Raw genomic sequence first — 23,799 nt, 5'->3', positions numbered from 1 at the left:
ATGTGCACAGAGAAAGTACAATTCTATAAAGGGGAAGGACCAAACTCTTAAAGCTGTATTAAGTAGGAAGGACCCTAGAATTTGCAGAAAGGACTTTACTCAGGCATCATATTCTAAATGACCAAAGGGATAGGAGACTGGCCCAGAAACTAAGACATTATTACTACATATTAAATCTAGACATGAGTTAAAATATGAGCTGATGATTAGGAAACAATCTGGCTTAATTCCTAATTCATACAATGCTAGGAGTTGACAGGACTCTTAAGAGATTTAGTCCAACCGTACTGTCAATGCAAAAATTCTGAGACCTGAGGGAACACTGGCAACATGCAACCCTTAAACTGGAGGCTCTGGTGGTGGGAAGCAGTTATCAGCTATAAAATTTGCTTTTAATCTTTAATTGCCAAACATTAATCTTGTTTTGGGGAAATGCACTAACTTACTTCATATACATTTATAGAAAGGCTTATATATACTTACTACCCAATTTGGGAGTAAATTTCTTTGGTATAAGAATAAATAGTATAAATTCCTCCATACTAGATGAATATCTCCTTGAAGGGAAGGCCATCTATCTTATAAATCCTTATTTCTGACATAAGCAGAGTACCTTGTTTATATCAGGTTTTCAAATGTTTGATGGATGAATGAATGAATCAGTGAATGAACAGTGAATGAATCAGTGAACGAGCTGGATGCTCGTATTTAAAAACAGCAAATTAAGCTGATTTTTTTGCCTAAACTGTTAGTGCAGGAGAAGAAAAGAATACTCAAATATCTGAAATATTTCTCTAAAACTTTATTCAAAGTTATTCACCTCACTGTTAATAAGGTATACAGTTCATTCTCTGTGCCAATATTACAGGGCCCGCCCATTGCCGGCAATGGACTTTGAGAAAACCCATTTCCTGACATCCGAAAATTAAATTATTATTTTCAAAACATACCAAACTCCCAATACTTGCAAAAGTATTACATGCATCATTGTCCCACCAATCTTTAAATCTGACTTACATTATCTACATCAGTTGATGTTAAAATGAAGTCATTTTAACAAGTTATGACTGTACAAATCAAAACACCACTAATTAATATTAGACAAGAGTATTTTACAAACACTACATTACATATTACCTTGCAATTGGAAACATTACAATTTGTACTTGTGTAAGTTTTAGATAACTGAAACTTCACAGAATTTAACAGCAAATGAAGTTTAAAAAATTTAGTTCTGTACATTAGTTCCAACTATCTCTACTTTACAATCTGTAAGGCTCATGTCATAGTTCAGCACCAAAGAGATCTACAAAATTGTCTAACCAGTCTTATTCATCCCATGTGATAGTTTTCATAATTTTTTTTTAGGTGAAAGTCAAAGAAAGTTTTAAATATCCTTCTTCCAGATCTTGAAATGGAATACTCTGTGGCTGGTCATACTATGCAAAAACTTGGGTTGTACCTTTTTATTTTCATTTAATAGATATGAAGAAAAAAAAAAAGAATACTGTGAATTTAGGTTATCGGTCTTTAAGTTGAATTTATAACACTGAAGCATCAGAAGTAACCTAATAATGCCCTGCCCCATCCTTCCTTTTTGTTTTGAATTTTTAAAAGGCAGCCAGAAAAGTGTTTTATTTATTCTTCAAAATAAGGCGCAAAGAAGGGTTACAATGAACTTCCTCACACACAGTAGCTCCAATAACATCTCATGGTTCAGCATAATCCATCTTGAATTGATTCAGGAACTGACCTAGAGCAGAGCTACCTCCGTTGCCCCCAAATGAGCCACGCTGTCCATACGAGACATCTGCTCAATGCTAGCATCTCTCTGTTCACAGAGATCATGACAGTAGCTCATCATTGCATTCCAGTTTCCAGAACCAGTGTTATGGTCCCAACTCTTCTCCCTCTCCAGGATTTATACATTTTAGAAAAGGAACAGGTTCATCTTGCCATTTTCAAACAGGGTTTTATGCATATCACATTTTAAGACCACATACCCTAGAAACCTTTTTCAAAAACCTCAGGTACTTTAAGTAACATTGTTTTTTCAAAATATAAAATTCTTACATGTTTAAAAAAATTTAAATTGGAGACTAGTACCTGTTTTCTTCACCAGAAGCACACAATTCATCATACCACATTTAAAAACTAAGCTTCATGCATACAAATGGCCGGAGAGGTACAAAGTTTTACAGAGCCCTTAACATCATTCCAGTACATTAAGCATTATTGGCTAGACCACAAATAGGAAGCACGTTAGCAAACTGAGCAGACTTTCCCAAGAACACAAGTTTCCAGGCTCCATGTCAGTCACGTACAAACGTAAGCAGTATGTAATCCTTTAAAGTTGTCCCCAGACATCCCATTCCCCCAACCGTTCTCACACGTCCCCCACCCACCCCAACCCACACTGAGGTCTTCCCCACTCAGAATATCTTAATGCTCCCCGTTACTAATGACAGCTGCTTCTGGGTCTGCGGCCGGTGCAGGGAGTCTTGGTACTTTCTTAGCAGGACTTGGAATATGCTAAAATCAAAGGCAAAAAAGTTGTTGAAAGGAAGGAAATAGCCATTCTTTACCTTATGTTGAATTTATTATACAGTTACTCATAGAGCAAGAGAGAGGCCACAGATCTGCCATAAAGTATTTTACTTGTCACATCTTGCATTCACAACTCCAACACTAGTGGCTTGATGCTAATTTGTGTCAAGAGGCAACACTAAGCATTCACCAAACCTGTGGTGAGCAGATGAAACTAAGAACTTCAAGATTATAAAGTCCTCAGTTTGAGGCATGGCTGTGATCCTGGGCCAGTCACTTAACTTCCTATAGCTTCATCTCTAAAATGAGGACAATATCATTCATCTCAAGGTGGTTTTTATATGGATTAAACAGAAACTATAAATAAAATCCCTAACATATAACAGGAATTCAAATTATTGCTTCTTGACAGTTTAATAGAGATAGATTGACGAGGCCTGAGAGAAGAGATGTGAGGGGGCTCACCACCCTGATCCCTACTTCATCTCCCACCAGGACATCATCACATGAACCTCTCCCTAGTCAGTCTTCCTTTAAATGCTGGTATTATTAATAAAACTTAGTAATTACTATATACTTTAAAAAGGCTAATAACTTAATGGCAAAGCATTTGATACAATTTGAAAATGTCACAGTCAGAAACCAATCCCAGAGCCCTTGCTCTGAGTTACTCTGCTTTATCGACATTCCTTTAGTTGCTGAATCTGTTAGGTCAACTAAGCCCTGGGGATGGAAATGTCTTAACCCTGTCAAAGCCCAAGACCAAAGACCTTCATTCACTCACCTCAGTTGCTGTGCTTGAATGCACAAGCCCCACTCCTTCATCCAAAGTGTCGGCATTTGGAGAGGGGCGCCGGGCGTAAGTTCTTCTGTGTTTTTCATCCACTCGAACTAGGTACCACGTTCCTTCAAAGAGTGTATCTATTGAACTCTGGGGAATATAGTTGACTAGAGGAAAGGCAAAGAATATGAAACATTAGCTATGCTACAGAAACACTAAAGGTAAGAAGTTGCACATTCCCTACAATTTTCACCAGAATCAGATCAGTACTGAATAAAACTAGATAGCCTTATCTTATACACAACATGCTTAATGCTGTTATAGGTCTCTAATAGGCTGTTCGGTATATATTTATGTTAAAACACAATACAGTATTTTTACCCAGGTGATGAGTGTCTTCTCTGAGTTTCATCTTTTCAGCAAAGACTTCTGGTGCTAAACAAGTTCTTGAGTCAAGCCTTGATTTAAGATCACATAAACTTGCTGTTATTTTATCAAGAGCAGACCCTAAAATAGTAAATAATACCAACATTAAAAGACAAAAGTAGCATGCCCAAAAGCCTGAACAAAATGTTGCCAAGTGGAAAAAAATAGCTTTTTGTTTTTTTTAGAACTACTGGCTATTGTTTAAAAGATAAGATGCTATTTATTTGGCACAGCTTCCTATGACCTCTGACTAGACAGTTGTTTAGTATCAGCCAAGAGACAAGTTAGGAAATAGGTAGGATTTGAAACTATAAATAACTTGTCTACAGTCCATCTATGATATAGTTTTAAGAGTAACACCAAATCTCCCATCAGTGTTTCTGCATGTTTTTGTTCATTCCTGCTCAAGAAAGGCACAGAAGTTTCCTTAAATATACACCAAGACCATAAACCTATAAAAATAAGGTAAGTTAAAAAAAGCCCAACAACAAATGATTTGGTGTTACCCACCTACATGATCAGACTCAATCATTAGTGTGAAGACTCTGAAGCCACCTGCATTGAACATACTTCCGTTTCTCTACCTACAATTCCCTCACTACATATGCTTAGAAAAATGAGATATAAGACAAAATAATTATTTGCCAAAAAGGGAAAAGTTGAACAACTGTGCCATAAAAATTAAGCTGATTACATGCTTTTTCTTGACATGGACAGAAGGAAAGAGAAAATCCTAACTCAGACATAATCCTGCCCTTTACCCAGTTCAGGCGGAAAGTAGAAGTCCAGCTATGCTACAACGAGTAATGAAGATAGAACATAATGAGCCATGGGACAGATTCAAGCGATTGTTGGGGAGAAGCCTGCTGAATTAACCACACTACAGCAAGTTCTCAATACATTTCTGCTGAAAGACAGCATTTACCTGGTGTGGCATCTTGTGTAACTTTAAGGGAGTAGAGAGTGGCAGCTAACCCAGAACCGTAAGAGAACATCCCAATCCTCTTCCCTGCCAGCTGCTGAGGCGAGTACCTGTATAATGGGGAAAAGCTGTTAAAATGTTTTCACTGATCCCAAACTACAATGCATGGGCAATTCACCCCATAGCCTGTGGGATCTAACCTAAGGCTTTATTATTACAGTAAACAGACTGAAAATAAAGAGTTTTTGTCTCTTTGGGAATGATGGGGCCTATTAAAGTTATAATACAATATAATAAGTTACTTTGTCAGGCAGGGATTTCTCATTCCACTGTAGGTCATGAATAATTAAGATCATGGATGCATTTCCCAGGGCAAGGGAAACAAAAGTAAAATAAACAAGTGGGACTACATCAAACTAAAAAGCTCTGTACAGCAAAGAAAACATCAGCAAAACAAAAAGGCAATTTACTATATGAGAGAACATATTTGCAAATGATGTATCTGATAAGGGGCTAACATTCAAAATATATAAAGAACTCATACGGCTCAACACCTAAAAAAACAAAAAAACCCACTTAAAAAATTGGCAGAGAACCCGAGGAAACATTTTTCCAAAGAAGACATACAGATGGCCAATAAGCACATGAAAAAGTGCTCGACATCACTAATCATCAGAACTGCTAATCAAAACCACAGTGAAATACTATCTCATACCAGTTAGAATAGCCACTACCCAAAAGACAAGAAATAACAGGTGTTGGAGAGGATGTGGAGAAAAGGGAACACTTGTGTGTGTGCTGTTGGGGAGAATGTAAATTGGTGCAGCCACTGTGGAAAATAGTATGGATGTTCCTCAAAAAACTAAAAATAGAAATGTAATACAACACAGTAATCCCACTTCTAGAAATTTACCAAAGAAGAAAAAATTTTTGATTCGAAAAAATATACCCACCCCTAAATTTATTGCCATGTTATTTACAATAGCCAAGATATGGAAGCAACCAAAGTGTCCATCAACAGATGAATGGATAAAGCTGTGGTACATATATAAATGGAGTATTATTCAGCCATAAAAAAGAAAGAAATCCTGTGATTTGTAAAACATGCATGGACCTAGAGGGTATTGCGCTAGGTGCAATAAGCCAGGCAGAGAAAGACAAATACCATATGATTTCACCTATGTGTAGAATCTAAAAACAAAACAAAAACAAAACAAAACAAAACAAACAAAATGGCAATAGATTCATAGACACTGAGAAGTAACTAGTAGTTACCATAGGGGAGGGTCAGAGGAGGAAGCTGAAAAAAGTGAAGGGGATGGACATATAAAGAGAATATCCATCATGCTATAGTTATAAAAAAAGAAAGTTAAAAAAATAGCATTTTCCATATATCTTTTATAACAAAATTTTTCCCTCAAGTCAATGGATAGCACACTAGAGCACATGAAAATAAAATATTCTGTGACCTGCCACCAACATGCCAGATACAGGATTTCGTTTCAGGAACCTAACATCCCCATATGAAGGGAGTTAGGCAACTGAAATTTATACTTACTGTGCTAAAACAGAAGCAAGGGAACCATACACTGAAGATGTATACATATTTCCATTTTGATTTGATACAAGCAAAGATGCCTTTGTTTTCTGATTGAAGAGTTCAGAACTAGCCTTCATAAATGCCTTTTCCACATCTCTGTCAAAGTAGGTATCTTCTAATTTAACATCCCTGAAAGATTTAGAAAAAAGGCAGTCTTATAGTGTTCAGACTACATTTTCTTTATATTTCATAGTATACCTAATTAATATTTTAATTTGTGTATATGATTGTTTTCCTGTTTATTAAAAGCCAAGTAGCAGCATGCTAATTGCTATAGAAGTCACACAGTTATACACGTATGGTCTTTTTCCTCAAAGTTTTTATTATCAAGTTAAAACAACTTTAATTCTAATGTTAGGACTAATAAACCTGCTAAAACTTTGTTGTCACCAAATGGAATATATTATTTCAAATTCATAAGATTATCTACTTAGAAAAGTCATGGTATTACAGGAGCTAAGTCTTAAAAAGTTGAAAATTTTATCATATGGAGAAGGGAGACAGGCAAGGAAGAACAGTGAGTTTTAACAGGCAGGGCATGCTAGGTAGGGAGCCAAGGAAGTGGGAAAAATGTGGAAGGAGTACAAATGCAGACTTCAACAGTGACAATGGGCAGGATGGATACGGGGCACAGGCTGAAAAGGCAAGGAGTTAAGAGGCTATTGTAGGAAATACAGACACTGTGGGGCTATTTATTGTGTGACAATGGGAAAATATCTAAAAGAAAGAAATCAGATAATCTGAGTAGAAATGACTAAAGAATTCATGCAGGTAAGCTGCTCCCTCTCTGGGAATCAATTTCTCCAGTGATGACATAAATACATGAGACTAAATGACTTCTAAGATTCTTTCAACTCTTAAGCTTTTCATGTCTGTACAAATAATGGCTTACCAGATATAAACCAATACTCTCACATAGCAGGAAGAAACAATAACAACTCTTCTTACCCAAAGGCTTCCAGGCTACTATAGATGCTATTTTTATCTCTGTTCTGGTCATTTAGGAAGTCATTCAGCAACATCCGAGCTAGAGATTTCTGAACCAGTTTACAATAAGGTGAGTGGAAGATCATGAAACCAAAGTCATTCAAGGTGAAATCTTTATCATTTCCCTCTGAAAGAGAAATCCAAAGGAATTATAAAATTCATTTAACCCACTAACTTTTGAGGTCTGATTTTAGAACAAGGTGAGGATGGTTTATCTTTAAATAGCAACCAAAATTATACAATATAATGAAATATCACTATGGTTTAAATGCCCATCAAAGACATAGCCAGGGACAGAACAATGTACACTACTACACTGCGGCTTATTCAAACTTAAGAATGGGTTATGTCATCAATTTAGTGGGTCAAAGCCAGCATTTTTTTTTAGTCTTAATGTGTTTTTTTAAATAAAATAGAATATAGTAGGAGAATAGGAAAACTATGTAACTTGCAGCATGAGTAAGTAATTTCATGACACTTTTGTTTCAGTTTAGCAGGTACATACATACAGTGTCAAGTGTACTTCTTACTGTGGATCCTAACAGAAAGTTAGAAAGTCACTGGACTATAAAATACTGTTAAAAAGTATATCATCTGAGATACTGCAAGAATGCTTCCTATCCAGAGCCACAAGTTTCTTAATATCTGTTACTGAATATTATTTTAGCCCTCTCTTACAACTTCTATAAAGTAAAGTTGGTTGATGGAAAAAGCATACTTTATATGAGGCTGTGTTTTAATTGTATTAATTTAAATACTGCCCTTTTCTGTGCCTCAAGAAGTTTTTCAGGGTTAAAGATGGAGATTAATGACAATAAGTATGAATTCACAGTCAAGCGCAAACAGACTATGAGGGGAGAGGGAGTAATTCAGTAGTTTATTTTCGTTAGTTTTCTCATGAAAATGAGAAAATGTGAAACTTCTGAAAACATGAAACTAGGATCATAGCTGCAAACTAAAACTTTGTGAAAATAGCTCTCTCAAAAGGTGAACAAAATTCAAGTTACTTTCTTTTATCCTACTTTTGATTTTCTTACTGGGGATAAGTCAACCTCAGTATTTTTGCAGAGATGTACCTCATTTCCAAAGCTTACCTGTTTACCTAAAGTTCACATTCCCAGAAACTATGGGAAAATGCTATCTGGTGGGTGAGGAAGAAATGGCTAAAGGAGACTAATGAAGGATGCCCACAGAGAAGCTTCTCACTAAAAACCCCTGAGCACATTATACAGCCCTCAACAGATGTCAAAGCAAGCAAAAATTATAAAACCCACCTTTTTGCCACTGGGCACGGATCTTTTTGCGGTAGACAGAATAGCAACGATCTAACGCACTGAGGTAGCACTGTATGGAGAGTTTTCCATCTACTATAGGATATTCAGAAAGCATATCAGGCTTGTAAAAGTCATAGGCGTGTTGCATATGTGTCCCCCGAAGTCCTTTTAGAACCAAAAAGGAACATGTCCATGTATTTCTGCTTTATGATGTTTGTATATTAGTAAACATATTGCATTATCTGGGTACCTTCCTTAACTATAGTCAACTCTCACCACTTGCAGTATAGAAATCACAAGGTGAAACCACAATGTAATTGAAATGAAACATAACAGTAACCAGGAATAGCCCTAAGTCACCTTTGATATGTAACATTTTATGCATATATCTAACCGGGAGATCACAAGCGCTCTGAACTGAAAACAAATTAAACTTATCACTTACTGTGTAACTATGGGCAAGTTACCCCTTTTAGTAATTACATAAGACCAACTTAAAGCCATTTTAATTCTCTGTAAAATGAGGATGACATCACTTACTTGAAATAACTGCTATGAAGAATAAATGTGACAACACATTTAAGCATTTAGTAGGTAATGCCTGCATTTCATAAACATTCAGTAAATAAGTACTAGCTCCTACTTATAGTTTAGAATTTCTCAGTGTATCATGTGAATAAAAAAATGCTTTCCCAAATACTCACCTCGGTCAAAAATTAAAGGGGCATTTGGTCCAATTAGCAGAGCAACGGCTCCAACGCCACCTGTAGGTCTAGCGTTTCCTGTGGCATACACAGCAATATCTCCTGCAACTACCAGGGCATACCGTCCTAAAAATATTAGTACACAAGAAGGTGATCAACATTATATCATATATATATAAACTGAAGCCTGTTATATTTTCCCAGAGCATGATTGCCCCGTCTTTGGTAAAGAAAGAAAATGTTCTGACTAAATTCTGATGATTTTCTTCTACATGATAAAGATAACCAATTCATAAGTAAGTTGAAAGTCATAGCTATCTTTCTGACCATATTCAAATAAGCATTAACTGGTAAACGTTTGCATATACTGTTAGTTAAAAGCTCATTCATCCTCAAGAACAGCTTTTCCAGAGTAACATATCACATACCATCCCAAGAGCTGGACTCAACCCAGTTAACAGCATTGAAGACAGCAGCTGTGCCTCCATAGCATGCATTAGTCGTGTCTATTCCTTCTACATCTGTATTCCCAGACTCCTCAAACAGCTGCATCAAATTAGTCTTCACTGACTTTGATTTGTCGATGATCGTCTCTGTTCCAACTTCTAGCCGCCCAATGCAATCATAAGAAAGGCTATTTCTCTCCATAAGATTCTGAACCACAGTCATGCAAAGAGAGTTGATATCTTCTCTATCTGTGCAGAAGCCCATTTTGGCCTGGCCCAAGCCAATAGTATACTTCCCAGCATCTACACCATCATATTTTTCCAACTCTGCTTGATCCACATATTGAGAAGGAAAATAGAGCTCAAGGGCGACAATCCCCACATCTTTCGGCCAGCAGGCTTCTACATTCAAAGGAAGTGACCCAGGCATGGTGAAAGAGCTTTAAAAAGAAAAACAGAAAAAAAAAAAAAAACATTGTTTGAGGTTATAAATTGCAGATTGTCAAGTCCAAACTTGAGAAGACAGTAGGGGTTCAACTATCACCTTAAATATTAGTTTAGTTTTTAAGTTTAGTATATTATACTTAGGGCAGTCAATTTTAATATGAGGAAGTAGCAATTACAGTATGAATGGAATACTACTATTTATTTTAAATTATCTTTCATAAAGACTTGCATTTTATTCAAAACTAGACATGTTTAGATTTAAAACATGATTACTGGATGTAAAGAAAACTTAAAATAAGATTCTTCTATGTTGTAAAGAACTACAAGATAAAGTACAATGACAATTTACCAATAGGGCCCACAAATTAGATTTCAAGTACCTAATCTATTCCAGGCCACCCGAAAAAGTTTAAGTCAGTCATTCATTAATCGTAGATACATTGACTACTCATGGCTATTGACTTCATAGTTCATCTAAAGTTTGTTAGATCAAACCCTATCACATTCTTTACTGATCCAAATAATTACGACAAATAGAAAAGCCACACTGTGGAAGTCTACCAGGCCAATGTATACAAAGCACCTGCTAATACAATCCTACCCTTCCCGAGAACCATCCCCACCCTTGAATGATTGAAGGTTTAAGCAAAACAAGTTCCAGGACCCATCACAGAATCAAATGCCAATATTCTATACTTTCTACACTATGCACTGGTAATAAATGATACCACAAGGATTCACTTAGTTTCTAAATCAGAAAAAAACAAACTCTGATTCAAATTTGAAAATTGGTAATCCACATATTATTTGTGTGGCATCTTAGACCTCTTAAAACTGTTTCTTTTTTAAAAGGGTTACTAGAAAGTTGGGAACTGTTGCCACATTGTAAAGACTTTCAGCAGTGTATAAATTTACTTATCAACAGTAATAACAGCAAAAAAAAGTGCTAAACACTCAAGACCATTGCCATGTGCCTATGAACAAGTCACATAACCTAACAGAGCCTTGATTTCCTTAGAGGTTGTATAAATCAGGAAAAGAAATTATTCTAGATATTTCCAACAGAGGAGAATTTAATACAGGGAAATGGTAATAAACTTATTGGCCAGGCTAGAGGAGCAAAAGGGGGAGGGTAATTACTCAGATCCCATGAGCTCTCACTCCTACCAAAGCTGCAGGAACTACCCTACCAGCACCTCCGCTCCTCAGCTAGAACCTGAGACCCACATTTCTCCTGCCGCCACCGCCACAGACAAACCAAAATGGCTACTTCTTGCCACCTTCTAATCTCACTTGAGTACTTCCACCAGTAGTTTACCCAGAACCCTGTGAGAGAGAAATGCAGTTGTCAGGCTTTGAGGAGCGCCATAGCACCTTAGTTTTACAGAGCGATTTCTCATATCTGAACCTCTTTAATTCAGTTTCCTTTTCCAGTATCAAATAATTGGGTGATGCTGCTTTAGGGGGGCAGAATTTCTGGGCTTCATTGAGCTAAAGGTCTTGGCTTTTAGGAGTTACCTGGGTCAAACTTGTTCACTAATCTTCTACATCATTTACCAGCTCACCACTTCTTTGACTCCTAAAAATGATAAGTCAAATCCTGTATTAATGTCACATGTCCTCTGCCACTCTGCAAACTCTGGTGTATCAGGTATAATGAAATTACTGACTACTGCCAGAATGAGCAGTACTTATTGAAATCTTGAGAGAATATCCAAAGAGAGGCTACCCTTAAATCATGAAATCAACTCTGAGCCTGTAGGTCATCAAGTTAGGAGTATTTTAAAACCTAAAAAATAAGTACCTAGAAATACAATTGTAAAGATCTTAAGGTCTTGAGGGATACCAGGTGAATACTTTCTAAACACAAGAATCTTAACTCATTTTTTTTTCATTCATCCAAACAAGGACAACATGCTACATGCCAAACATCTGGGATAAGTATAATAGGTGATAATCTTTGCCCCTTCCAGTATTTGTGGTCTTGTGGGATACTAAGATAAAAACACGTAATAATGAATAAGTGAAACAACAGAGAGAGTCACATTACATTAGGAATAACTACCTAACCCAGCCTAGCAACAGGGAAGGAGTGGGAAGAAAGTTCTTGGTTACTTGTGCCTGACTTGAGTCTTAGGAATGAGTAGTTACTAGTCATCAATAAAGCTCTGCAGGAGCAGATGGAGGTAGTTTTCAAGAGGGTAGACAGCATAAGCAAAGTCCCACTGCCAGCAACTATGCATATTTTGCAAATTCACTTACGTGAAATGTGAGGCTCAGGGAGTAGGTCAGGAAAACTATTAAGGGTCAGGTCACAAAGGTTCTCGCACTAAGGAACTTCAACTTTATCAGGAAGTAAGAAGCCATCAAAGTTTTAAACAAGAGTAACATGGTCATGTTCATATCAGTGTTTTTATAACTCTGGAATCAATTACTAAATTGATGGCATACACTTTAATAAATGAAATGGAAAAGAGAAAATATATCAGATTGCATGGCACATAACAAATGTAAGGATTTTTTTCATGAAGACTTTGTTTCAATTAGTCATACATATCCTGGGGGTTGAAATATAAAGTGTCTTTCTTACTGAGGGTCACAGCTGAAAATGGTTGGGAGTCTCTGTTTTATAGTCACTGGTTTTGTAGAGAATGGATTTGAGTTAGGAAGCTGATACCGCAGTCCAGATAAGAGATAGGTCATGAACTAGAGCAACTACTACATGAGGGGTGAAGAAGGAACAGCTTCCAAAAACACAGAAGAAGCCAAAACATTAGCAGAAACTGTGACTAGACATTAGAAGAAGGAAGTGTTTAGGATGACTCCCAGATTTCTAGCCTGAAGTGTTTTATGACTCACAGGCTTACTACTGTCAGCTACACTAAGTGAATAGATAAGCATCTCTCCACTTGGTCCTAACCTTTCCCGGCTTCCACACAAACCCATCAACTGTGGGATGGGTTGTTACACTGAGGTTGAAATGAAGACATAAAGGGGCTAATAAGTCATCAGGCAGATTCTAAATTTATAGTAAAATAAGATTAAGTCCTCTGCATAGTCCACAGAACAGAGCTCTACAGTAGTGTTTTTTTAAAAAAAGACCAGTCCATATACTCATATGAGGAACACCTCCTCTATGCTACCCTCGAAGTCTCCAAAGCAGAGGTGGCAGGATTAGCCACCTTCCCAGCCTTCCCATAGGTTACTCTTTAGATTCTTTTCAGGTCTTTCAACTGCTCAAAAAATGTTAAGGACAGTGTAATTTTCCCTGCCTGGCCCAACATCTTACAATGCTTCTGGAAATAAAATAGGCAAATATAGCCTTCTGAAGGTATAAACCACTTATAAAAAGCTATGATGCAAGGTTTTAATTCCAAAACAAAGCCACGTTTACCATAATCTGATTAGCTCTGATCAGTTCTTATACTGTAGTACTTACAAAATTGTTATTCTTTAACCTCCTCGAGGTTAAATAAGCAACTTGTTTAATTTGGAAAACAAAATGTAGCTTAACTAAATAACCCATACACCTCAAGTTGAAAGTGAATCATGACACTGATCTTGGTGTAGAAAAATTTTTTACGTTGTCTGACTCAGTCAATATTGTTCATTCTCAACACCAAATGAAAAAAGTTTTCACCACACTCTTGTTAAAAAACAAACCACCTAATTTGAAATACTAGCTTTCCGTTGAAATTGAGAGGGAGCAGGTTAAGTTGGCAAAAAGAGGGGAATTAATATAGGGAAGTAATTGCTTCCCTGGTATTTGAAACAACAAAAAGTTTGAAGTTTGTGGTCTGTAATCTTTACTTTTAACTATCCTGTAAAGTCTATGCTCTTATGTTGCCTCCTTAAATGCTGTCTCAAGGAGGCCAGATACAAACTAGAGAAACAAAAGGCCAGCTCAAGATCTGAGATGGTCACATTATGGTGTTACACCCATAGAGAGTAGGGTATTTTAGTTAGTTCACTATTCTAAGTATCACAAGAAATTTCTAAATAGAATCCAGTTAGATATCTGACAGTTTACACAGAGAATATAGTTAATGATTCTGTAATATCTTACTACATTGATGGACAGTGACCACACCGGAGGGGGTGAGGACTTGATAATATGGGTGAATGTTGAACAACAGTGTCGGGTATATGAAACCATCATAAAATTATATATCAATGATACTTTAATAAAATGTTTAAAATCTACAGTTTAAAAAATTACTTGCATATTATTTTTAAACTTGCTGATAAAAAAGTATTTCATTATATTTCAAAGCAGTGTATTCACAATAAAAAAAGTCAGAGTATAATAATGGAGATTCTGTATTGATAAAAAAATATTTAAGTTTTTTAAATTTCATCTTTAAAAAAGAGGGAAAAGGTACACTTCTATGACCGAACTCTGTAAACCTTGCTAAACTATGTTCCAACAAGCAAATACCACCAGAAGGCTCGAGTCTTTTTTCCTAAAGTGAAGGCTGATCGCCTGTCTGGTGGACAAAAGGAGCCCCAGGCCCTGTTCCCCCGAGTTGGCAAAGCAAGATGAAGTGGAAGCCTTGTTACCACTTCCTGAGCGCTTCCTGCCTGTGACACAAAAGGAACCAAGAGACGGCCTCTAAAATCTGTGAAAGAAAGACAACTGGAAAAATAAAGTGAAAAAAAAGGGCAGAAAAGCAGGGAAACCAGCTGCAGATGCTGAGGCAGGGGCAACCCTGACTACACCAGCCCAACTGAGCTCTCTGCCTCCACGCCCTCCACTGTCCCAGGCTAATGTTCTAAATGCTTAACTGACTTTTTGTCAAGATGCTATTTAAAACCATTCCAAGTTTTTTCTCTGTTATTTAGTCTCAGCCTCTTCACTAGACAAGGAGCTTCTGCAAAGGAAGAATTGTATCTCACTCATCTTTGTATACCTGGTTCCCAGCCCAGTGTTGGCATATGGTAGAAACTGAATGCTGAATAAATGAAATCCTATGAGCATTCTAATCTAAAATCAGTAACAACCATAGGAAATCATAATACTGAGCACATGCAAGCATGCATGCACACACACACACACACACACAGCAGAATCATAGTAAAGGAGCTAGCTCCAAGGCAACAGGAGAAGCAGTGGATGCAAATAATTATATTACAGTTGTAATCGTTACCCAGTCTCACATGATTGTAAACACTCACCCATAACCCAGATGTTTATCTTTGGAGGCTCTAATTCAAAAAAATACTATTGGCACATATGCATACCTGTGGATTATTTCTGGTGATTAAGTAGTTCATGTGGTTACATTTTATTTTCTGTATTTTTTCTCTCATGAGCACTAATGTTTTTAATTAGTTTCTAGATTTTAAACACAAAATTGGACAGTCTCCTGAAGCATTATGGCATTAATAAATTTTTAAAGATAAGATATAATCCTGTAATGGGTTTTAAGAATGTGTGGCACAGACAAATGTTCATTTGCCCTGGAATAAAAATAATTTCCCCCTTCCAGTAGAGTGGAACATTTTCCCTTAGCAGCATGACAGGATGCCATACCTGTATGAGGGATAAAGAGCTGCAGCCTCCAGGTCTGTCACTCTGTTTTCTCCTTCAGGCACTAGGAATTTCAAATAAGAACTTCTTTTAAAGTCATAAATCACCACACAAATTAAAATGACTCCAAAGTGAGTTAAAATAAACATTTCCTCATCCAATTACATTATGCAGAACAGAATTTGACTCTGCTTAAAAAAAAAAAAAAGGTAAACATTATAAAATTTTTCACCTGTATTAACCCCCCTAGTGGTAGGTTCAGTACTGGTAATGAACTAACATTAACAAGTTCATATCACTGATTCAAGCTTTAAACCACACATGACACTGGGTGTACTGTAGTTCTCTCAACTAAATTTGGGTTTTCAAGAATTGGAGGAAAGGAATATAATAAATGAGTTGTACTAGGTGTCTTGCCAATGGATTTCAGCCCCAGGCAAATTTACTATGGATTCAGTAAAACAGGAATGACAATTGGATGTTCTTGGGGTAAAAGGGTTTATTACAGCTTATGCTCCCTGCAATAGGTCAAGCAATAGAATTATGTCTGCATCCAACAGTCTGCAGGTCTGTAATCCACCTTGTCTATGCCCTCTGCCCAGGACACTAGGCAGAGCTCTTTATAAAGTGTATCAGTCAATTACAGCTTATTGCCCACAGGTGGAGAAGCAGTCGCCTAACAATAAGGCCAGTTATATCACCAAGTAGCTTAGGTTCAGGTGAGGATCCTGGCCATAGGATCTGTAATTTTCCCCACACTGGGCTAGCAAATTTCTGGAGTAAACAGATTTAAACATAGAAGAGCTTGCAGCCTTAACAATGATTTGTGCCTTTTGAGCCTCAATTTCCTTGTACAATGGAGCTAATTACCTGCCCTCCCAGCTCTTCATGAAGCATTGCTGAGAAGATACAGTATGTGAATAACACTTCATAATATAAAGCACCAATTAACTATTATCCAGGTTCTTAGTATTTTTCAAACAAGATAAGTATCTTTCTAGCAAGAGCTAATTATCTTCATTTATTTAATCTTATGCTCCTGGGTTTCAACATGGCCAGCTTCACACCCCCCACTTTTTATAAAGTAATTTTCCTTTGTGCTTGTATTAAAATTATAAGTATTTGATATCAAGACAAAGAAGCATTAAGTTTTCTGATCACTTTAATTGCATGGAAATAAAATACAGGTGACTTTGGAGCATTTTCTTCAGTCTGTTTTGAAGGATTGTTACTTGAGACAACACTACCTATGTTTACTGCAAACACAATTACCTTTCCTCTCTACTTAATTACTGGGAAACTTAGCATTTGCTCTTGCCTGAGTAATCAGAGATTACATCGGGATGTTAGTAAAGCTTAACTTCTTTTGATTAGATCATTTAAGAGCTCTACATAGATTTACTTTTATTTAAGTTTACCTGGCTTCCCTCAAATATCCTAGGTTTTGTAGGAAAAGATGAGACTACTACATTTCAAAACCTAACTGCAGGATTATATACATTTTGAGAATATAACGTATTTTTTCTTCCTTATTATCTCAAATTATGCTTTTGTAATCTGCAAAGCAAGCAGACCACAGGGACCAGTTATCACAGGTGAGGGGAAAAACATGAGTCCCTCTCCATGTTGAGATTATTTAAATAGCTTCATAGTATCTCTTCTTGAAGCCATGTATGTAAACGCATTTGACACTATTTCCATCAATGAAATTTCTCCTGAATATTCTTTTTCCATTTTGGTTATTTAAATTGGGGAGGTGGGGAGGAAAGGAAGGGGATGGAGAGGGAGACAGAGTCTTGGGCACTGGCACAAGAAGAAAGAAGAAAAAAGAGGACTGCTGTGCTATGTACATGCTCAGGAAAAAGAGGCCTGGGAACAAGGAAAAGAAATGGAGGCAGTAAATGACACTTTGGGGAAAAGCAGATCTGAAAGGCATTAGGCTTTCCAATCCCTTCTACATTTGCTAGGGGGTTCTCTACCCGCCTGTGTGCCCCAGCACTGCCCAGGTCTTAGGAAGGTCTCCGGCTCACTTCTAACAGAAGGTCTTATCCGAGTACACGATAGAGAAGGAAGCAGCATGGGTCAGGAAGCAGTTATGAATCACAAATGGCTGGACAGGATACCACAAAGGATATTTGGAGACTCCTGAACCACAATAGAGGCATTTTGAGTTTGGCCAAGATTAAACTGAAGAATGATAACACTGCCAGGAGCCAACAGGTTAAAGACATGATGCTTTCTCCGAGGGTTTATTCAGTATTCTGAATTCTTCCTTCTGGCTCCCTCCTCAGCCTTGGTTTGAACAAGCTGTCAGAGAAGTTCATCTAGTACACATTTTGGTATTAGTAAACCATAAGCAGTTGCCTGCTGATACCTTTCGCTGTTACAGAAGAGAAATCAAGGAAATCCCTTTCAATTGCGAATGAGCTGGCAATGTGTCTTCCTTAGCAAGCAAGCAAAAACTGTTAAGAAAGACTTGCTCACACCTGTACACTCCACTCTAGTTCTCAAGTGAAAAACACAGACATTCCTGCCACCACTGGGAGTTACTGCTCTGCTTATCAGAGATTCTACTCGTATATCAAGCCCCTGGCACTCCTACAGCAGGTATGTCATACACACCGGTCTTCACATTCTGCTCCCAATGGAAAACTACCTACAGGCAGTCTTTTGATCCATACTAGATTCCTAGACTCCTATTGGGAGAGGCTATATTTTGATTCTTTTGAAATCCCTTTGAGACTTTAGAGTAAAGCAGTCAACTGCCATTTTCTGAGGGGTTAATTTGGACTTATAACAATTAAGAAGACAAATATTTTAGATACAAGTACTTGTAGCAGCCTTCATTAGTAAGTTCTCTTTGCTATTACTTTCTAATATAAGCTGCAGCACTAAACAGTCTCCAGTAGTTTTAAGAAAACTGTCTTACTGTTGCTGTTCAAAGCAAATGGTAGGCTTCAACTGTTTTCAGTTCCTAACCTGAAAAATGTACGGAGTCCAAATGTAATCAGAAGAGAACATTTGTTGGTCTTATGCAGGCACACATCCCCAAATATAAACCCTGCAGAGATGCAGCTTTAAGGTATTAGTTTCTCCTCTACTGCTCTTAACTATACTCAGCTAACAGACAGCAAGTGAGCATCAACCCGTGCCAAGAATGAGAATGAACAGAAGAACTGAGTCCTACCATCCTCCCATTAGACTGGGTAACGTGTTTCCCAAAATTTCAATTAATACCACCTTCTTGAGAAACAAAAATTCATACCTTTATATGATATTTGGTTTTTTAGTAACCCAATATATAATTATAAGACTCTATATTCCTTTCCAAATGAAAGTAAATAGATTCCAATGTACAGACTATCAAACTCTTCAATCCACAACCCCAGCCACGCCTCCCCATTCATTTCTACAGGATTATGGCTTCAAGAAATTCTAGGGTACCCAAGAGACACATGATACAGGATTATCAGTTTTGTATCCTGTGAGAAAAGCTATCTAAAAAGCTCAAAAAAATTTCTAGTAAGTCCCACAGTTAGGAGAAACTAGGTCTAAAAGCACTCTGGAGGAATACTGAAAAAGAAAACAAAATAAAAAAGAAGGCCCAGAATTAGCCTAACAGATGACACGATCTTCTATGGCCACAAACATTATCTATTTAACTCTCCTCATCAGAAACACCTTCTGAGAACTGGGTTACTGACTAAATTAGAATTGAATAAAGGGCAGACTTACCAACTTAGGAGAGACCTACAAAGGTTAGACAGAAAGAAAATAAAGTCTTCCTTTTCTCTCATAAGAAATGCTATCCCTGCCCTCCTTATCCACACCAACATAACTGAAATCTTAAAAATAAAAGTTCTGGTCAAAGAACAAACACAAACTACTTAAATGTCTCAAGCTGCAAAGAACCATTTGGCATGTTAAGGACTTTTAATCTGTCTTCTGGTAGAATCTGTGCAATAGTGTCCAAACTCCATCTCACAAGGAAAACCTGTTACCTATACTAATACTTCCATTTGTCTTAATTTTGTCACTTATCTTGCCATTGTTTTTCATAATTCATCCCTGAAATACAACAAATGTTACTTAGCAGCGGCCAGAATACATCATCTTACTGCAGCAGCTTGGCAAGAGCATCAGCAGGAGAGAAAAGCTGCACCAGAGGTGGGCAGTGAAAGCAGCCTGTGATGCTCTAAAGCCAAGGCAACAGGGCAGGCATGTCATGCCAGGACCTCACATTACCTGTTGCCCAGATCCCTCCTCCAGGGTGGCTCCAAGAAATCCTTGCTCTACCAGTGGTCAAGGCAGGACACACGTTTTTCAAAGACGCCATATACTTGGCTTTGAAATATCCTTGGCTTAACCCAAAACCTACTGTGTGTGAAGACCCTGAGGCACTTTGCCCATTACATTATCGTCTCAGGTCAGGCTTCTCCTAAAGCTATTTGCAGTGATTCATGGCATTTCAGAACACTGAGGAAACCTATTTTTAAAAACAGGCATAAAAATATGGAGGTGGGAAGGTGGGAGATAGGAATCTGTGATATGTGAAGCAAGCACAGACTCAAGCAGTCAGGAGCCCAAGACCTCAACCAGGTTAAATCAATACCTGTGAAGCTTTCTTGCACCTGAGCTGGGGAAGAACCTAATGCTGCCCACTTCCCTTTTCCCATCAACTCTATGTGGCAGCGAGACACACCCCCTGTCAACCTGCAAGCCTCCGTGAAGTCGTGATCTTCCCCATCCTCCGGCGTATAGCCTTAATCCAAGGCTCTGGGGACGCCCTTAGCAGCCCAACTCGTCCCTCGTCCCCTCGGGTGCACTCCCCACGCCCAACTCCCCCACAGAGGTCACAACCACTTCCCCAGCACCTCCAGCCCTGGCTGAGTAGGTTATTAGCAACCGAGTCTTCAACACCCTTTCCCCTTCTCCCCTTCGCTACTGGCTTGCTCACACGAGCCGCGGTCAGCCTCCGATCGCTGTCAGGGGAGGCTCCGCACCGCCCCGGCTCGAGGCGCAGCATCCTCACCAGCCAGGTCCACTCCTCTGCCCCGACCCGTACGGGACGGACGCTCCTTCGGGCCTAGTCAAGGACACCGCCCCCGCCTGGCCCACACTCCTCCCGCGGCGCCGCAGCAGCCCAGCTCTTCTTCCCTGCGCGGGGCACTTACCCAAATGTGACCAGGCGGCGACTGCAGTATAGGAGACAAGAAGGGACAACACGCGGCACCTCCCCTACACCGCCGGCTTTATAGCCAGTGACCCACCCGACTCCGGCAAGGCCGAGAGTCGCTGGGAGGCGGGACCGCGGCTCCGAAAGCCAATCGCGGCCAGCAGAGTAGACCTACAGTGCCCGCCCCCCAGGCCGGCTACCACCAATCCGAAGGAAACTAGAGGAGGGCACTCGCTCGGGTTTTCCCTCGTGGCTGGAAGGGCGGTGGGAGGGGCGGGGACAAAGTCAGAGGGCCGAGGAAGTGGGGTGAGAGAGTGACGTGCAGTGGCCCGAGAGCCGGCCTGCCAATGACAGAGCGGCGAGAGACGGCGAGAGCCAACGGGAGCGGACTGAGAGGTTCTCCGACCAATTGGAGCCTAGGGAGAGACGATGGGGGCCAATGAGGCCTCCGCGTCCCACCACTGGGGAGAGATGGTCAAGTGTGGGAGGCAAATTGGTCCCCGCTTGAGGTTGTCAGGTTGCCTAGCAACCAGAGCTACAATGCCCCTGTAAGATTTCTGAAATACTTGATTTGAATTCAGTCTTAACGTTTTATAGCTTCCAGAGCAGCCAAATGCGCCTGCATTACAAGTTGGAGCAGGATACATCACCCAGAATTTATAAATCTCTAAATAGCCATTTGTAAATACCCAACATTTTCACCTCTATTCAAAATGATCTTGACTTTCAAAGCCACTGCTACTGGGACAATTCTTCCTAACTAAACCTAAAACAAGACAGTTTGGGGTTAGACACCAGTGAGGAAGGAAAGGGGCCTTGTCTGAGCAGGAAAAGTTGGTCCTGCTTCTAGGATTTTTGCTAGCCCAGGCACCCAGAAGAAATCCATCTGGCCGGTTTCCCACTGTATCTTCTGAGCTTGACATGTGGTAGGCACCAAGTAAAAGTTGAAAGAAGAAGGGACTCCATTATTCTTCATATAGTGAATCCAAAGGATACGGACTGCCAAGCTCTGCCAGAAGATAGAAAGGAGCAATTCTAGCTCAAGGAAATCACCAAAACACTATTTGAGAGAATCCAAAGGACAGTTATGGCCTGCCTTGCCAATGAGTTTCAGCCCCAGGCAAATTTGCTATGGATTCAATGTGACCAAAGAAAATGACAGCAAAACGTTCTTGGGGTGAAAGGGTTATATCCAACTTTATTTCCAGGTGGCAGGTCAGTCACTAAAATCCAGTTCACTCAGAGCGGGTCTGCATGCAGCAAACCAGTCTCTGCTTCTGGGCCCCTCTGTCCACACAGCTGTCCTCTGGGCTTCTCTGCACAGCCATCCCTCACAGCCATCCTCTAGGCCTCTCTGCACAGTTGTCCCACACAGCCGTCCTCTGGGCCTCAGTCCTTGGCGCTGCCACCACTCCAGCCTCTGCTCTCCTGCAGCCTTGCAGCCCTGCCACCATGTTGCACCCAGAGCACTGGGCAGAGCTCTTTTTATAGAGTCAACAGCCATGTATTGCTCACAGGTGTGCAGTGAGCTAGTCAACCAGGGCCAGGTGAGAATCCTAGCCACAGGAACTCTCATTTTATCCACATGTCCTTAGGTCAGACTCTGCTTCTCATCACTTCAGAGACAGAAACTGTAATACTTAGGTTTGCTAGCAGACAATGACAGAGGTCCAAAGCTATTTGTATCTCTCCCCTTCTCAGTTTCAATATGAACCAGGAACCCTGTTAATAAGGGCTCACTGATGAGTCTGTACATCACATAACTACTGCTATGTGAAATTTATTATTCACTATAGATACTAACCTAGTAAGGGACAGTCTCAGTCACAGAGTGGCAAAATACATTGGCAATGGAACCACTGTGAAGTGGCCTAAGTTACTTGGGGAGAAGACCACTCAGTAATGATTATCAGTCTGTAATAATTGTGCATGATATTCATTCTGTTCTAGAATCAATGTCATTTCATACCTTATCAAGTAACCAGGTGATAAAGAGAGAGAGACATTGCCCAGTTTGATCAACAGCCATTTTTAAGGGGAGAATTAAACATTCTTGGCATATTAGAATGCACTGAAGGGCAGTATGGACAAACAAAAAGAAAAAGATAGAGCTCTGTCCTTAGAAAGGATAACAATTCTAACTGGTAGTACACAATAGGAAATGATAAGCCAGATAGTTGTGAGGATAATCATCTTGCACAACAGGAAATTCCCACAAGGCACAGACTGTCTGTTTGATCAAATTATTCTTTAATTAGCAAGCTAATTGAGCATGATTATTAATCATTCAGAAACCAAGCAATGGACAATGAAATCGGTTAATAATTACATATAGAACATCTCAATTGAATTTTAAAGAACAAGTCTCTCAGATTCTGAGAAATATAATATCAGATTATAACAGGCTGCACAAATATCAGCTGTGGACCATGCCAGTGAGGACAAAGTATACATATATTTATTCTGGAAGGGACCACAGTTTTTTTTATCTACAATTTGAGACAAGCATAGTGAAATTAATGTCATAGTTGAATGTACAGTTTTAAGACAGTTGTAACATGTTTTATTACATTGTTTCTAACTTTAATGCTGTGAGTAAAATTGTAATATTTCCAGAATATCTCGCCTGGCTTTAGTACATCTGCATATCAATAGGCATTCAGAGGTGGAAAGAAATATGGCTTTAGTGCATTTGCATCATTCCTCAGGGGTGGAAAGAAGTTCATCTCCATATCAGTGGGTAATTACCTGGGCAAGGAGGGCTTATCTGTACCCAAGAGGTAAGGGGAGGGCCGGTTTTGCTTCTGCTAAAGCAGGAGAGAGAGAGATGGCCTGGATTCAGTTTTTAGAGGTATTTTGCCCCAGTATTTTCCTCTCCGTGGACTTATATCTGGTGGTAGCCGACAGGATTCCTCTGAACCCAAAATCTGTCATAATGGGTGCAACCTTTGGGAGGACC

At 39.0% G+C, this 23,799-nt stretch overlaps 1 protein-coding gene across 4 annotated transcripts; it reads right to left on the bottom strand.

The window, feature by feature from the left end:
- Positions 1 to 787: 787 nt before the first annotated feature.
- On the bottom strand, positions 788 to 20,990 carry HMGCS1 (3-hydroxy-3-methylglutaryl-CoA synthase 1). 4 transcript variants are annotated; one of them, XM_017665320.3, is made up of 12 exons: positions 20,839 to 20,987; positions 15,668 to 15,728; positions 11,653 to 11,713; positions 9,670 to 10,127; positions 9,242 to 9,367; positions 8,538 to 8,702; positions 7,225 to 7,390; positions 6,235 to 6,405; positions 4,680 to 4,786; positions 3,710 to 3,835; positions 3,332 to 3,495; positions 788 to 2,532 (listed from the first exon to the last, which is right to left on the bottom strand). In XM_017665320.3, the coding sequence occupies exons 4-12, from the start codon at positions 10,115 to 10,117 to the stop codon at positions 2,443 to 2,445; spliced, it is 1,563 nt and encodes a 520-aa protein (XP_017520809.2). In that variant the 5' UTR covers positions 10,118 to 10,127; positions 11,653 to 11,713; positions 15,668 to 15,728; positions 20,839 to 20,987; the 3' UTR covers positions 788 to 2,442. The 4 variants fall into 4 exon arrangements, with proteins under 4 accessions (XP_017520809.2, XP_017520807.2, XP_017520808.2 ...); XM_017665318.3 differs by lacking the exon at positions 11,653 to 11,713; XM_017665319.3 differs by lacking the exons at positions 11,653 to 11,713; positions 15,668 to 15,728 and having other exon boundaries at positions 20,839 to 20,990.
- Between the last annotated feature and the right edge of the window lie 2,809 nt (positions 20,991 to 23,799).

Source organism: Manis javanica, chromosome 1, assembly GCF_040802235.1.
Source record: "Manis javanica isolate MJ-LG chromosome 1, MJ_LKY, whole genome shotgun sequence".
Classification (NCBI taxonomy): Eukaryota; Metazoa; Chordata; class Mammalia; order Pholidota; family Manidae; genus Manis; species Manis javanica.
The sequence above is the reverse complement of the archived record's forward strand: the minus strand, read 5'-3'. Positions and strand labels throughout refer to the sequence as shown.